Source organism: Coenobita brevimanus, chromosome 111 (assembly GCF_032717465.1).
Source record: "Coenobita brevimanus isolate Jiangsu-jjx chromosome 111, ASM3271746v2, whole genome shotgun sequence".
NCBI lineage: Eukaryota > Metazoa > Arthropoda > Malacostraca > Decapoda > Coenobitidae > Coenobita > Coenobita brevimanus.
Window position 1 is genome coordinate 11,418,423 of NC_137064.1, and position 17,342 is coordinate 11,435,764.

The window sequence follows — 17,342 nt, forward strand, 5'->3', positions numbered from 1 at the left end:
TCATATTTGTTTGAGAGGATTCTGGTAGATAATCTCATCTCCTTGCCATATACTTTGGTGAGATGTAATTTCTGTGCCACCTTAATGAGTATACTGTATTTGGTGGAGCCCTATATGTCTTTAGGGGGTTCCATGATTTTCGCCGTTTAAGACGGTACTTCGCATATACACAAGGCCTTCCCCTATCTGCCACCTGGAGACATGCCAGGTAGCAGTGGGATCCTGCCTCAGGATATATATATACATATATATATATATATATATATATATATATATATATACTGTATATATATATATAACGTTCTCCCTACGTGTCAGGTGGGGTTGGTGGAGGATTAGTGCCCCTCCCTGTAAAACAATTAACTCTAAGCCCTTGGCCACCCTGTTTGGGATACATGGCGTCTGGCAATGAATGAAAAAATATATATATATATATATATATATATATATATATATATATATATATATATACAGTGGGCTCACACAGTGCGCGAGAGATTGGGCGGTCCACGACCTTGCGCTCTGGGAATTCGCGTACTGAGAATACATAATCTTATGGGAAAAATTACATATGGGCGGTACCCCCTCATACCTGGACATTTTTTGGCCCTTAGAGACATAAAAAAGGTAAAATTTTTCAGACATTGTACTACAGATATAGCTGCAATAACAAAAATATGGGCAGTCACCTTAACAACAGTAGACAACAGGCCTGATGGACTTAAACAACAGGGGTTCTGAGGAGCGGCAACACACTCTTAGTGCCCCCGCCACCACCCCGGCCGCACCATGCTTGTTTAACGGTTGCCAATGTTGTATTATTCCAGGCTTTGACGAAGAAATTTACGGCCTGTTGAATATTACATTTCTTCCAGAATGCAGCAACATTCATTATGGTGGGGGTTGCAGGTATGCCAGGTGAAGCAGGTGAGTCACGTGGGGCTGTGAAGGTGGAGAGGGAGGCGGATAGTGAGTCAGGTTGGGCAGTGGAGGACGGCGGTGGGCGAGTCATGGGAGGTTGTGAGGGGAGGATCCTCCCTCTCGTCCTCGCTACTGCTCACATTTTCGGCAATTTCCTTCATCTCTTCTTGCTTGTTTGTTTCATTCCTCATCTTGTTATGGACGTATTGGCAGTATAACAACTTGGTATTCACGAAATAAACATCATTATTATAGAAACTGGGTATCTATTCTAACTTACTGTTATTGCCGAAAACGTTATTATTGAAGCTGTTATTGGCGATATCTTATTGTAGACTCCTCTTGAGCACCTGCCCCATGAGCCTCTAAGTCACTATTGGCGCATTGTGTGGGGGGGGTTTCGTACTGATGGAAAATGGCGTTTCTAAACCACTTCTTGCCTCTACCTCGTGTTTTGTGGGGTAAACTCGCGCATTCAAGGTTTTTCGTTATGATTTTTGGTCACTCGCACACAATGCGAATCGCGCGCTGTGATGACGCGCACTGGGCGAGCCTACTGTATATATATATATATATCCTGAGGCAGGATCCCACTGCTACATATATGCCGGTATTTATATATATATATATATATATATATATATATATATATATATATATGAGCCTCTGTGGTACAGTGATAGAGTGTGCGTTTCGTACACGGGTGAGCCAGGGTTCGCGCCCCGCCAGGGTAATAAACTTTGGGAGTGTTCACCCGGCCACGTATTGCATTGGTGGACACCAGGGGTGCTGTGGTTGAACCAGTGTCACTTACTATAAAGTATGCTTGCACCCAGTCGGCTTGCGCGGGCCGATTACACTTAGTTGACAGACTACACACACATCCAAAGCCACTACAACACTACAATTACACTAACAAGCACTTCTCACCCTACATACAATCTCTACTAGACAGCCTAAGCCACTTGGTAGAGATACATTGGCTGTATCGTCCCGACTTCATGTCGAGATAGGCCGGTCTTGCAGTGGATACTCAAACGGCTGCTGCTGATGATATATATATATATATATATATATATATATATACTGTATATACATTTTACGCCGTGTCCCCTTTTTTCGATAATGGCTAAGGCGTTGCCCCTGGGTAGAGGACTCTGGTTTTTGGAGTGTGTAGCACTGAATGACTGGATGCCCTTCCTGATGTCTACCAGTGACCCTTGGGTGGAGTCAAACTTCTGACCCTTTGGTCAGAGCGCTCTAACCCACTGAGCCACGGCTACTACAACCGGCTAGGTGACAGGAGAGCTACCTCTCCCGGCAAGGTAGCTTACCCATGCCCAGCACAAACTCTCAACTCTTCGGTCTTAAGTCAGACACTCTACCACTGAGCCACCAAGCCCCCCTCCCTTACTGTGTGTGTGTGTGTGTGTGTGTGTGTGTGTGTATTACATATCCACCACTGTATTACATCCATTCCCTCTGCATCATCATACCATATAAGAACACCGTATTTCACGCCACTTACAAAGAAATAAAATGTAAATAACTTTCCAGTACTACACAGAATGATTTAGGAATATCACTTCACCCAGCACTACACTTCACAGAAATATTCACAAACACTTAGCCATCACAACCACCCAAAGCCTCCAAACAATTAACATCCACTATGAACGAGCACTAGACATTCATTCCTAAAAAACTACTCTTCCAAAGAGAAAAGGGATGCACACCCCCAGACTGTGATGTGAGCATCGCCTTTCCTTGACACAGTACCAACACAGAAAACAACTCACTATGCTTTCACTTCAATGTAGCCCTCTCAACACGACGCATTTACCCCATGAACCTCGCTTTCACAGCACATGCAGCCCCTTCAACATAACATCTCTGAGAAAGCATGGTTGAATTATTTGGTTTCCTACAATCCACTTTTTCACACTGAGATGAGCCTGAAAAAAATAAAATCCACCCTTCAGCCACAGTCCATAGTTTAAATGACTATCTGTATTTCTTACGGTATGCAGCCTACATAGCCAAAACTCTTTAACTTAACAGTCCCATCTCCAATGTTGTTACTCATGATTTTCATCGCTCATGTCATTCTGACACCTCACACCCATTCACATCAGCCATTTTACTTCTTTGAGTTGCTCACTGCTCCCAGGTACTTAAACTCTTCAACCAGTTCCGATTTCTTTCAGCCAGGCTGCTAATTACTCACTATACAATAACAGAGACATAATACAGTCTTGTTTTATCGTAGTGTAGATACCAAATTATTCTCCCAGACGTTCTACATGCTACAACACATCTTTCCAACCAATCGATCGATCAAGAAGGGGCAAAAACCGCGGGGTGCATAGCCTCACTCACCCTCCGACTCCACCCACGCGGGTCCCCTTGTGCAACCCTTCAGGCAGAGACTCTTCCTCCTCTAAGTATCTCCCGACAGGAGTGATCGACCTGCTCCAGCTATGAGTTAAGTGGGCTTCCCCTTGGCATCCTCCACCCTGGGTTAACTCGTTCAGAGATCACCCTGTGAGCAGGATCAGCCTCAGGAATGCAGGCCACGTACCCATATAGCTGGAGGTGGCGCTGACATATTATGTGGGCATTAGGCCTCGATTCAGTCTCACAGACTAGTGCCTCGTTATGCATCCTATTCTACCAGCGATATCCCATGATCCTGCAAAGAAACTTAGTACCAAAGGAGTCAATTCGCTGCTTCAAGTCATTGTTTAGTGTCCATGTCTCACAGCCATAAAGTAAGACAGAGAGCACCAGCGCCTTAAAGATGCGAACTTTTGTCCTACATAAATAATGACAGCTCCAAATACCCGAATTGAGTTAATCCATAACCTCGTAGGCCAGACCATTGTGAAGAGAGATCTCACTGTCTGATCTACCGTTGTTGTGGACCACACTACCAAGAAATGTGAATCTTTCCAAGACTTCTATATCCATACCAAATGCATGGATAGACTGAAGTTCTTCCAAGAAGTTACCAAATGCCTGGACCTTAGTCCTGGCCCAAGTCTCCTTTAATCCTAATGGCTTCACATTCTCATGAAATTCGTCGAGGGCACTCTGCAGTACGTTATCTCCAGTGGCTTTGCTGGGATAGCTGCATCATCAGCAAAATCAAGGTTGGTAACCCTGAAATTGCCAATTGATACCCACATTGACTTTGACTCACAGCCCGGTCCAGTACCTAATCTATACTTGTGTTGAAAAGTGTGAGGGCAAAGACACATCCCTGTCTTACAACAGACTTTACTGGGGAGAAATAGGATGTCCCCACCCACATTTGAAAGCACTCTCAGTGTTAGAGTACATGCCAGCAATCAGTCGGATTATCCCTGTGGGGAGCCCACGTAGTTGTAGGAGTTTCCATCATACCTCCCGATTTACTGAGTCAAACACCTTCTTGAGATCCACATAGGCTGCTAGCAGACTTTGTGGAAACTCAAGACAGTGTTCCACAAGAACTCGAAGAGCTAGGATACGGTCAACAGTAGACTTCTTTGGCGTGAATCCGGATTGCTCAGGCCTCTGAATCTTTAGCAAATGGTCCCGAATACGCATAATGTGGGTGAGAACATCGCCTTCTGCACTGAACACTGAAAAACCATGGTAGTTGCTACAGTCACACTGGTCTGCTTTTCCTTTACAGATAGGAGTGACCAAACCCTTTGTCCAGTCAGGAGGATGATACCAATACGAATTCTGTGACTGCTTGTAACCTGCTGATCATGGCTTCACCCCCAGTTTGATCAGTTCTCCTGGGATGTCACAAATACAAGCTGCTCTACCACTTTTCAACCTAGCCACTGCCTTCTTGATTTCATCTGTAGAAGGCATGACTTCGTTGCTTGGTGGGACAGCATCAATGGCTGTACACCAGCCGACAGAAACTCCCCACTGGGAGGTTCAGCCATATGAAGCTGCTCAAAGTACTCAGCCCAGTGAGCTCTATTCTCACTTGCGCCCAACATGAGTTGTCCATCTGCTGTCCGATCAGAGTTAACCTGAGAGGTGGGTCTGGAGTGGAGCTTCTTCAGGGCTCAATAGCTGAGTCAAAGGTCATTTTTGCATGAAAACCGCTTTCCACCTCCTCAGCAATTTCATTGACATACCTCTCCTTGTCCCTTCTCAGTGAAACTCGTGCCCATCGAGACAGAAATCAAGACAGAAGTCTATGCTGTTCCTGATCCTCAGCCAGTCTGGCAGCATGACTCTCCTCAATTGTAGTCAGCATTCTCCACAAGATGAATCCCCACCTTGATCTCGGGTGGCTTCCAGTTCACTCATCAGCTTCTGTCAGGATAGCATGCTTAAAGGTATCTCATCATTTAGCAGGATCCTCAATAGTACTATGCACTTCAAACCGATTTGAGACTGCCACTGCATACTTATATGTGCACTCCTCATCCCGGAATTTTTGAAGATGGAACCTTTTTTTGGTGGCATCTTGAGAATCTCTCAGTTTTTATTTGTAACCTTAGAGTAGCAACAACAAGTTTGTGATCAGTAGCAAAGAATTTTGCACTCCTGAAAACCCTACAGTTCTGGAGGATCCTCCAGTGAGTACTAACAAAAATGTGATCAATCTCCTTAGCAATCCCTCTGGTATCGAGATACCACGTCCAGCTGTGAAGATTTGGCTGCTGGAACCAGGATTTCTAACTTACGAGATTCTTAACTTATGGGATTTTCCGAAATCCAGAAGGTAAAAACTACTGCAATTCCCCATTCCAGAGCCATGGGGACCTTGACAATCCCTGCAGCCCTCGCTGTCAGTGCCAGCAACCGCCTTAAAGTCACCCAAGACCAGGAGTGTATCCAACAAGGGGCACTGTTTCACAACAGAGTCAAGTTTGGTGCAGAATAGCTCTTTCTCTTAAAGATCACTCATCTCAGTTGGAGTAAACACTTCATTAGGGGAGATGAAGTCCTAGGAGTGCTTCAGTCTCACCAGCATTATATGCTCATCAACTGGAGTAACCCTGTTGACACAAGAGACAAAATGAGCAGCAACTGCCACAGCGACACCCCTAAAATGGGCACCATTGCCACAGCACGATGAGTAGTGTGTGTAACCATTGCTACTGCTCTCGCCATGCCTGGGTCGCATCAGTTCGGAGCGTGCAACTATGCCGGGCCCCAGTCACCCCAATTCTTGTGACAGCGAAGGCAGTCAATCATCCTTTGAAAGGCTTAGAACATTCTAATCCCCCACCTGCTATGCCTTCCTAAAGTTAAACTTGTGCTTGGAGCCTGAGGCTCGTGCGTCCTTTCCACCACCACGACACGAATCCAAAGGAGGATCTGGGCTAGGGGGTCCACCCCCCCCCCCATCATCTACTTGCTGGGGTCTCATAGGCTTTACCCAGCGACCATCATGGTGGACGCCAACATTGCAGGGCCCAAAAAGTCCCGCCAGGCCGACACCCGAGGGAGGACCCCCCAGCAAAACTGGGTCAGGGTCAGGCAATAGCACTGACCCCTATCCCTCTTCCTTCTCTTGATATGAGCGAGGATGTTTTTTACACGGAGAGGATGCAAACCCCTCCCCAACCTCCCAAGTCAGGAGAGGACTCACCACTAGCCTGTGGACAGGGGCGTGGAAGCCCTGACTATGGCTATCCATGTTTTACATCAGAGGTGGATTGCCAATCAAGGCTAACGAGCTCCACCTACCATATTAGATGGCCGTTGGCATAAATTGATCATCAACCCTATGACAGGTCTTGTTTTTCATCCTGCAGGGTGTCTAGTCATCCTCCTCACTGGCCTACATCAATGAGGGTGCCGGTTTAGTTGCCGACGATCCGACCATGAAACATGTAGTACCGGATTACATGGTACCAGTAGCAGAACATTGTCTGACCTGACTTCATTACATAGTTTCTTAAAACATAACCTGCCTAGCAGTCTACCATGCACACCATACTTACATAATACCAACCGAAAACACACCATACTTACATAATACCTACCAAAAGCACACCATACTTACATAATACCTACCAAAAGCACACCATACTTACATAATACCTACCAAAAGCACACCATACTTACATAATACCTACCAAAAGCACACCATACTTACATAATACCTACCAAAAGCACGCCATACTTACATAATACCTTAAAAATCACTGTCTGGTCACTCCCACATATGCTTTTTCCAGATACATTTTTTTTTTCAGCTATCTTCCATACATAAAAAAAAAAAGATCCTCACATCCCTTATCAATCCAAAAATGATCCTCCGCACCCACCAGATTATTCTGACATCTGTCATAACTCTTTCATCACCATTCTTTTATATACAGTATGTACACCTCTGAGTAGACTTATTTTACCATAGTGTCTGCCGTCATCTCAGTAATCTGTTCTTTCCAAGGACGGCAACAATGCAGTCTTTTCCAATCCAAGCTACTAGGTATAGTCCTCCTTCATTCATTAGACTTTTAAGCATACTCACAAACAGTTCATTACTTTGCCTTCATCTTATCATTGCAGCATACATCTCATCAACACTTATTGCCTTCCGATTCATCATTTTTTTACAGCTTTCACTTCTGTCAATGATACATTCTCGGCCACTAAATTTCTTCTTGTACACCAAACGACCCAATCATGTTCACCATCGTTTGAATTAACTATTCCCATTTTACACTATATCTATCTATCTATCAGTCTATTTTGTCTCTGTCAATCTATCTATCTATCTATATATCAGTCTATGTATCCATCAATCTGTCTATCTACCGTATCTGTTTGTCTATCTAATATCAATCTATCTATCTATCTATCTATCTACCTATCTATCTATATATATATATATATATATATATATATATATATAAGGAATATTAATACCAGGTCTTGTAGGAACATCTTTAATGGTGACGTTTCGCAATATCTCATTGCATCATCAGACCTAAAAGTACTATTTTATTTTAGCCTACAGGCAAGTTGATGGGGTTGCAATGGGAAACCCTCTTGCCCCACCACTAAGTAACATTTTCTTAAGCTTCCATGAGAAGAATTGGATTAAATATTTCCCAGTTGATTTTAAGCCATTGTTTTATAGGAGGTATGTAGATGACATCTTTTTACTTTTTAAATCTCCAGATCATATACCACGATTTTTAAGCCACCTTAATTCGAGACATCCAAACATAGAATTCACAGCTGAGACAGAAAAGGATAAGAAGCTTCCATTTTTAGATATAAATATCACCAGACCAGGCATCACTTTTACTACCAATGTCTACCGGAAACCAACATTCACGGGATTATGTACGAAATTCAGCTCATTGATACCAGTAAATTATAAACGTAATTTGATAACAACTCTGACTAACCGAGCCTACCATATTTGTTCAGATTATTTTCAGCTTCATATGGAATTAGAGTTCATAAGAAATATGCTTTATAACAACGGGTTCCCTAAATTTTTTTCTGACCTTTACATTGGCAAAGCTATTAACAAGTTATTAACCCCTGTGGCTCAAAAAGTTCAAACTGTCCCGAAACACACTATTTACTTTAAGCTCGATTACAGAGGTAAACATAGTTTTCACCTGAGAAACAAGCTACGCAAACTACTCAGCTACACATTTCCACAAATAGAGTTCAGAGTCATTTTCAGTACAAGAAAAATAGGTACTATCTTCAGAATCAAAGATAAAGTACCCATACACCTAGAGTCCTCTGTTGTTTACAGATATACGTGTGATAGCTGCCAGGCGTCATATATCGGAAAAACAGAGAGACATCTAAAAACACGCATACACGAACACTTAGGTACATCAGCTCAAACAGGCAAACCAGTCACTAAACCACCCTTTAGTGCCATCAGACAACACACACACACAAACGATCACCCTGTCAAGCGAACCTCCTTCACAGTCCTTGCTAGAAGCCAGTACAGCTCTGACCTCCCCATCATGGAGACACTTTATACACACCTCTACAAACCCACTATCGGTGACAATAGTTCATCTGTTCAACTGCTGTGTTTTTAAAGATTTGAATGTATTCTTATCTTGAAATTTTACCTGAATGTTCTTGCTTTTACTGCACTGGTTTGTGCATTTTAGTGTATGAATGTTTTTATTTTTTGATGACTTAAGTAGGATATCCATTTACCTTAGAATATTTCTTAGTTATTTTCAGTGCAAAGTTTGATCAAAGACATAAATATTTTTACCATTGCTAAAACAAATTATTACTTTTAGGTCTGATGATGCAATGAGATATTGCGAAACGTTACCATTAAAGATGTTCCTACAAGACCTGGTATTAATATTCCTTATTCGCCTGCGCTTTCCAAGCAACCAGTCAGTCGCCAGTATATATATATATATATATATATATATATATATATATATATATATATATATATATATATATATATATATATATATATATATATATATATATATATATATATATATATGCCCCTGCTTTCATTTGCTGTCGTTTTGCAGACATGTGGTAGCACTGCTTTAGCTTTCATCTTGCCTGGCTCAAGAATGACGATCTCTTTAACAATGAGTAGTTTTATGGCACATGCTGTGTTTTAAAACTTTCAAGAACTCTTATTTTCACTGTTTCAATACTTACATTCTAATAATGTTTGACTATCAACATAATAGCCATCCTGCTGAATTCTTGCTATACTAATGTAACATGAGGACAAGCAGTTAAAGATACCTTACTCACTTAATTAAGCTTAATAAACTTTTAGTAACTTTTAATTCTATCGGCAGTCAGTATCAGTTCGTGTTAGTGTCATTTTAGAAATATGTAAATGGTTTTTGCTTTAACATTCGATCCGCTGGTCAGTTAGTGATGCTTGTAACAATATTGCTCAACGAATGTTACAGGACTCGCTGGATGAGGAGCAGCTGGGAGGTACGTGAGGTGGAGAGGTGCATGTTGTGGCAGAGATAACATAATACAACACACATTTTCTGCCATATATCATACACACCACAACACACATATAGGAATATGCCATACACAGCAAAACAATGCACACATTCAGAACACATCACACACACCTCAGCACACTCATAATAAGAAGCATCATATACATAACAACACACATACTTCTCAGGACACATCATACCTGCACATACACAGCCACATACTAGTGCACATCATACACCCTGCAACATACAGACAAATTAGTGCCTATCATACACAACAGTCTCATAACAGAGCTCGTATCTTTCGCACCACATGCGCACACCACTAGTAAAACTCCCACACAGTAGTCTTTCTTACTGGTACAGTGTGCTGCATCATTGACATCAGTAACTCCTTTCCCACCAGCACACAGACTCAAGAAATCCATCCCGTGCTAGTTTGCCATATTTTCATATTGATGTAGTGGCAAAAAAGTTTAACATGAAGATCTCACAGTTTGTTGTATCGGTTGGAATTTATAAACATCAGTTCAGAGCAATAGCTCTTATTCCAACCCATCCTCCATTTTCCGTTTATTGCTCACCAGTTCAAGATACTATCTAAACCTTCAAAATCAACTTGTCATGAATAATTAAAATGGCCACATACACCAGGCAAATAAGAGGTATATATACTGCATGAATTACCGTATATGATCTCATAAATGCATGGAAACCCTGACAGCACAAAGTGCAAATTTACCACAAAAGTAATTTCCCAAAGAATGGTCTTTTTCCGGACATGTGTAAGCAAGGGAAACAAGACTCACAGTTAGGTTTTGCTCCTAACGAAACATCAGGATAAAATCCAAATGTTGAATTTTGTTTTATTTGCTAAAAGACATCCACCTGTCCAAAATGAATAATATTCCTTTATATTTTCTACCCCGTCTTCCTCATGTCATTGACCTTATTGCATGAATTCCAGTGCAAGAATTGTTACATTAAAATATAAATGTAGGTACTGAACTTTTGACTCTATGGAGGTATTCAGTCTAGTTTATGCATCAATTTCGATAAAGAAGAATATGACTGAGAGTATATTTTAGCGTCTTGATATATTTTGCTATACTTTTCTTTAAAACTGACCAGGCTTAGCAGTGCTTATTCATTACACTAACGAGCCTGCCTTACAGCCTTACAGAAGGCCTTCGACTCCTTCGACACAGACGGGAAGGGTTATATCACCCCTGAGACTGTGGGTGTCATCCTTAGGATGATGGGTGTCAAGATCTCTGAGAAGAACCTTCAGGAGGTCATTGCAGAGACTGACGAGGACGGTAGGTTTCACGTAACTCATTCATTAACGAATTAACATGCAAAAATCCAGAGACCACGGCAGTTTCAGCCACTTAGTGTAAAAGTATGAGGATTCTACTAATAATTTTTATCATTCCATGCACTGTTTAGCATGAAATTCCTTTCTCAAATTATGACATGATCTTCTATTCGTGCCTCTCTCATCGCTAGGCTCCGGTGAGCTGGAGTTCGAAGAGTTTGTCGAGTTAGCTGCTAAGTTCCTAATTGAGGAGGACGAGGAGGCGCTCAAGGAGGAGTTGAGGGAGGCCTTTAGGATCTACGATAGGGAAGGTGAGCCTGTCAGATTGGTCCTTAGTCTCAACTGGACCAGTATGTTCACTCAAGAAATATTTCAGTACGGTTATGGGTTTCGAATATTTAACAGCTGGATGGATCAGGAGACTGATCAGCTTGATCATGAAAAAAAAAAAAAAAAAAAAAATAGGACAAAAAAAAATTAATACTAACACTTTTCCGTTTTTTAATTTATTCTGAGCCTCTGTACAAAAGTTGATAAGCTACATCTTTTTCGCAGGCAACGGGTACATCACTACAGACACCCTGAAGGAGATCCTGCGGGAGCTGGACAACAGGCTTTCTGAGGAGGACCTAGAAGGCATCATTGAGGAGGTGGACGAGGACGGATCCGGCACCCTCGACTTTGACGGTCAGTGCAGGATCAGATGGAATAGGCGTATGTACAGTAAACTCTCGAAATAACGAACTAATTGGGGGGGGGGGTCGTTGTATCTGAAAGTTCGCTATATCAGATGGTCGTTATTAACCGAGGGATTACCAACCCATGGTCGCTATATGTGTGGAGTCATTCAGTCCAACGTGTGCAACCACAACTTACAGTACTCTAAGAAGTTTCACATGGAGAATTCAATGGTTTATGTAGCTACACAATATATGTACAGTAAATACAATCCTGTATGAAGTTGTACTATTGCGGCCAGGAGTTCTTAGCTACCCTCGTCCAGCCAACCCGTGTATGTGGCAGGGTCGCATTCACGATCACAGAAGTTGCCTTCGATGCATTTCTGTCGAAAAATATCCCTTGAGCTTTGGGCTTGTACTAATGCATAAAGCAATAGTAATATTTACTTTGAAGGTTTGACTCTGATAACACGAATATATCATACTGATTATTTAATAACTTGTTTCTCATATAGAGCCAAGCAAGTGACAAATATGTATATTTGGTTCCACTCTACGCCTTCCTGTAAGTTTGAACCAGCGAACACACAGTGAATAAGTTCGAAGCATTCATTTGTTACCAGGGGAGAGAGAGAGAGAGAGAGAGAGAGAGAGAGAGAGAGAGTGGGTGCCAGTGAATTTTAGAGGAATGAGGTGGAGAAATGAAGTGCTCAACACAGTTACACGGATTTTTCCTTTCGTTTCGGTTGGCTTTCTATGCCCAAATGACGCCTACTTTTCTGCGTAAACCTATTTTCCCAAGAACTAATTTTCCCCATTGATGTATTTTCTCCCCATGGACCAATTTTTCCGTCGATCTTGAATCTCTCCATGGATGCAGGTTACCTACATGGATTTATACCCATCGACATATTTTTCACAATGAACCTATTTTCCCCATAAACCTATTTTCCGACGTGGTGCAGTTGAAAAACAGACCTCTGCACGATGGACAGACGTATTGCACGATGGACCTATTGTAACCCACTGGATATATATACCTACTTCAGCATGATTCAAGAATAATATCCTTTTGGACCAATTTTCCGCACACTGATCTATTCCCAACTCGGACGTATTCACTCAAGTGACCTAATCCCAGAGGCCTGTTTTCCCACAAATCGTCCATCCACCTACACACCCACCCATCAACGCACATACCCACAACCTAACTCAGTACAATATGTCTCAAAAGTAGGACGACATAAACCTGTCTTTTGCCTTATCCTACGGGTGGCCCTACCACCCACCCCACTTAGTGCACGAACCCAACTCCACCCCACTTAACCAGCCCAACAACCCTTTCCCTCCCTCTCGCCCACCCACTCCACCTAATACTCCTGTGAAACCACCAGCCTACAATAACCAAAGCACCCACCAAGTCACCAACCTACCAACCGGCATACCACGCTCCACAAGGCGGATGACTCGCAATTCTACACACACATACACACACACACACACACACACACACACACACACACACAGAGGCGGGGTGGATTTCCTTACACGATAGATGAGTCTCATCGCTTAACTCTCTCGGTAGAAAATAGTACACTTTACAGGGAGGTTGCCAGGCCTTAGATAATGGGCTTCATTCCGGCTACATACACATGATTATATGCGATATGAGTAAATAACGTGCTCGAGCTAAACAGGGAATTTTTCATTTGGTTGATGACGAAGGAGTTTATTTATCCAAGGATAACGTCTCGTCGGACAAAATGAAAGATGAGTTTTATTCTGGGTAACGCCAGTTGACTTTGTCAAATTATTAGGCAGGCTTCGTAACTTCTGTTAAATGCCTTATATTAGCATTTGTTTTCTCTCTAGTGGTTGGCACCTGGAGATTTCTGGAAAACTCATGACTAATTTTTCTCATTAGCTGGATATCCCTCTCTGGACAGAGAGGCAAATTAAGCACAGTTTTTTTTTTTTGTTAAATCAACAGCATTTATCTCCTAATTCATTATTCCACCGATAGCAATCCTTAAAAAAAATAAAAAATAAAAAGGACCCTTTATCACAAAGCAAGGCAAGTTCTAGTGACTGATGGAAGAAATATTCACACTGTGGCCTGTTTTCAATGGAGCACGGGAATCCAGGGTTTCTCATCCCTTGCGTTTCCCTGCGCCAGTCTGCCTCCACCTCATTTCCCCAAAATTCACAGGCGCCCACCACACACTCTCTCTCTCTCTCTCTCTCTCTCTCTCTGTCTGTCTGTCTCTCTCTCTCTCTCTAACAAATGAATGCTTCGAACTTGTTCACTCTTTGTGTTCGCTGATTCAAATCTACAGTACAGGAAGTCGTGGAGTGAAATCAAAGAAACATATTTAAGTCACTTGCTTGGTATTGTATGAGAAAATATAGTTACCAAAAAATAAACATGATATATTCGTGTTATCAGAGTCATACGTTCAGAGTAAATATTGCTAATATTTTATGCATTAGTACAAGCCCAAAGGTGAAGAGATATTTTTTGACAGAAATGCATCAAAGGCAACTTCTGTGCTCGTGAATGCGACGCTGCCACATACACGGGTTGGTTGGACGAGGGTGGCTAACAACTCCTGGCCGCAATAGTACATATAAGTACAATGCCTATAATGTAATGTAGTACTGTTACAGTACACTTACCATGCCAGGGAGCGAACTTCTGCCAGATATAGTGACCATACCAAAGGTCGCTATATCCGGCAGAATTTTGCTGTGGAAATGGTGGGTTGTTATATCCGAAGTTCGCTATAAAAGGGTTCGTTATATCGATGTTTTACTGTGTTAGACCGACACTCTGATACCATACTCTTTTTTTAGTATGCTCTAACTATCTCCAGTCGCTTATATTCAGTTTATGGGTGACTTTTCACACTAGATGGGTTAGATGTAGACCCTTCAGTTTGACAAGTCTTTCCTAGACTGCATAATGTCATGTGGATATAGCAAAAATACACTAAAGAGTCATGATCGGACTGACGAGTGCGAAAGTGTAGGCAAGCCCCATTTTCTGACAGTAAGTTGTGAAAACCATGATGAAATTATCAGGGCTGAATTAACTTCGTTGGGGGCCCTAGGCTAAACTAGGTATGAGGCCACTACCCAGGTTAGGGGGTCATTATTGAAGATTTTAATGATCATCATTGGACCTTGTCTGATATTAGCAGCTGCTGTTTTCGTCATTTAACCATTTAATTATTTAAGCATTTATCTTTATATTCTAATGAATGGGGGCCCCTTCAAGGGCGGGGACCTTGGGCTGCAACGTGGTCAGATGGTGGTTTAACTGACTCAGACCATCATTATATGCTGAATACTGCCAACTGGTGTAATTTTCATCGTTTATCCATGTATTTATTTAAGTTTTGTGTTTTTGTCAAAAAATGGGGGCCTCTTCAAGGGTGTGGGCCCTAGGCACATGCCTACAGTGCCTACTGGGTAATCCGACATTGGAGATTATAGTGTCTTTGCATCTCTGCTTTGGTGCTGAAGAGGTGCGCCTTCAAACAGTGCCATTGATACAATCGGCTGCCAAATTTGCTTGATTATAGAAACACCCCTCAGCTCCCTCCCTACCCCCTGAAAGGAGGATGGTAGGCTGCAACAGATGCAACTTCAGCCTGAATTTCATTTGGCTCAAGTCCAGATGAATCTACAAAAACAATAACAACAAATACAACAACAGCCCTGCAGATAATGCGTCATGTACTGTAGGTGTTTTGTAAGCTAACGAAATCTTATCGTCATAATCAATCACAAACTGGATGCTTGTTTATAAGTATTATCTTGATCCTTAGCCTTAAGAATCTAGCTTGGTGCCTGTGAGAGTAAGCCGAGTAAGGGTGGCTGAAATACTGTCAAGGAAAGAGATAAGAAGACAAACATAATACCAGGAGAGAGAGAGAGAGGAAAAAAAAAAAGGGGGATGTAAGAGGATTGGTGTCAAGATGGCAGGAGTTGTGTATATGACAATGTTCAAAGGGTCACTGTGAGTAAGAATGGCATTGGTGCGAGGTATGTAAAGGGAGGATCTGTGTGCCATACAATACTGTGTATAGAATATGTTTCAGTGGATTTCATTTGATTCCACGTTCCCGTTCGTGATATAAGTCTACGTAGCAGTCAGTACATACATCACACCAATCATTATTTAATCGAGACATTAACGTAAACCAGTTGTGAATATTTGTGAACGAATTGTATGTCCACAGTACAAGTTACATTCTTTCGTGAACTACTAGGAAATGTGTTCAAGAAACTGCAAAACGAGAGTTTTCATGCGAAACAACCAATCGTCTATACATGCACATAGAGAGCATTCTAGACCCGAAAATGAAGAGAAAAGGTTTTTATGAAGAATAATTTTATTCAGGTTTTATGCGGTTTATTCCTTTAAGCAAAACTATATACACTATTGCCTGACCCCGGATGGCAATCATAACGGACGACCACAAGGTGAAGCAAGTCTTATTTAATTATAAAGCGTACCCACTCACACAGTTCCAGTGTTTCAGATAATAAGCCAGCTCCTGCTGCTAAGTTCTGATGGCACAGTACTGAGGCGGGGCTTTAACTCACCTGGTTAATCATTTTTATTTCAGAGTTCATGGAGATGATGAGCGGCTAGGCTTGGTCCTTCCCGGCCTCTTTATTTTTCCTGTACGCCATAGTCCGTTCAACTCTTAATGTTCCTGTGTTTCACTTGTATGTATTTTGCTGAGTACAACAAAAGTGTTGTGTGATAGTATTGTCACTCGTAGTACAGTCAAAAGTATCTTACTGTATAATGCCAAATAAACGTGTTACATAGTTGAATTTCCGTGGTTTTCATTAACACTTACCTTGCTTTTCAATTTTCCATGAATCCATATAAACGTTGACTGTCAATAGAGCATTTATTGATATATACTGTATACTGTATATATATATATATATATATATATATATATATATATATATATATATATATATATATATATATATACTGTATATATATATATATATATATATATATATATATATATATATATATATATATATATATATATATATATTCAATCAGTCATTTCCTGTGGCACCCCATGGGATGCATAGGGCCTCGATGAACTCTCTCCATCAATATTTGTCTCTTGCCATCTCCTTCAGGTCCCACCAACTCTCCTCTCCTGCTTCTTTTTTCATTGTCCTCAACCAGGTTTCCCTCGGCCTACCTCTTCCTCTTCTTCCTCTAGCAGTCCACTCTGGCACATCCTGTATTAAACTGCCTTCTTTACTCTATATGTGCCCCAGCTATTTCCAGCGAGACAGTCTCACATATTCATCAACTGGTTCCATTCTCGTAATATCTCTTACTCTTTCATTTATAACTCTGTCTTGCCACTTTACCCCAAGAATCCTTCTCAGTATTTTATTCTCATATACATACAGTATAGATAG

General features: G+C 41.6%; 1 protein-coding gene across 1 annotated transcript; it reads left to right on the top strand.

Annotated features, from left to right (window-relative positions):
- The first annotated feature begins 6,328 nt into the window (after positions 1–6,328).
- On the top strand, positions 6,329–16,533 carry LOC145417816 (troponin C-like). The gene is made up of 6 exons (XM_080286438.1): positions 6,329–6,412; positions 9,831–9,858; positions 11,051–11,194; positions 11,385–11,504; positions 11,749–11,880; positions 16,508–16,533. The coding sequence occupies exons 1-6, from the start codon at positions 6,329–6,331 to the stop codon at positions 16,531–16,533; spliced, it is 534 nt and encodes a 177-aa protein (XP_080142564.1).
- The last annotated feature ends 809 nt before the right edge of the window (positions 16,534–17,342 follow it).

Excerpts from the sequence above, each read along its gene's own strand:
- LOC145417816 (XM_080286438.1), top strand. The coding sequence starts at position 6,329 with ATGGTGGACGCCAACATTGCAGGGCCCAAAAAGTCCCGCCAGGCCGAC. Across the intron at positions 6,413-9,830 it reads CCCAGCAAAACTGGGTCAGG|GACTCGCTGGATGAGGAGCA; the intron begins GTCAGGCAATAG and ends CGAATGTTACAG. Across the intron at positions 9,859-11,050 it reads GGATGAGGAGCAGCTGGGAG|CCTTACAGAAGGCCTTCGAC; the intron begins GTACGTGAGGTG and ends CCTGCCTTACAG.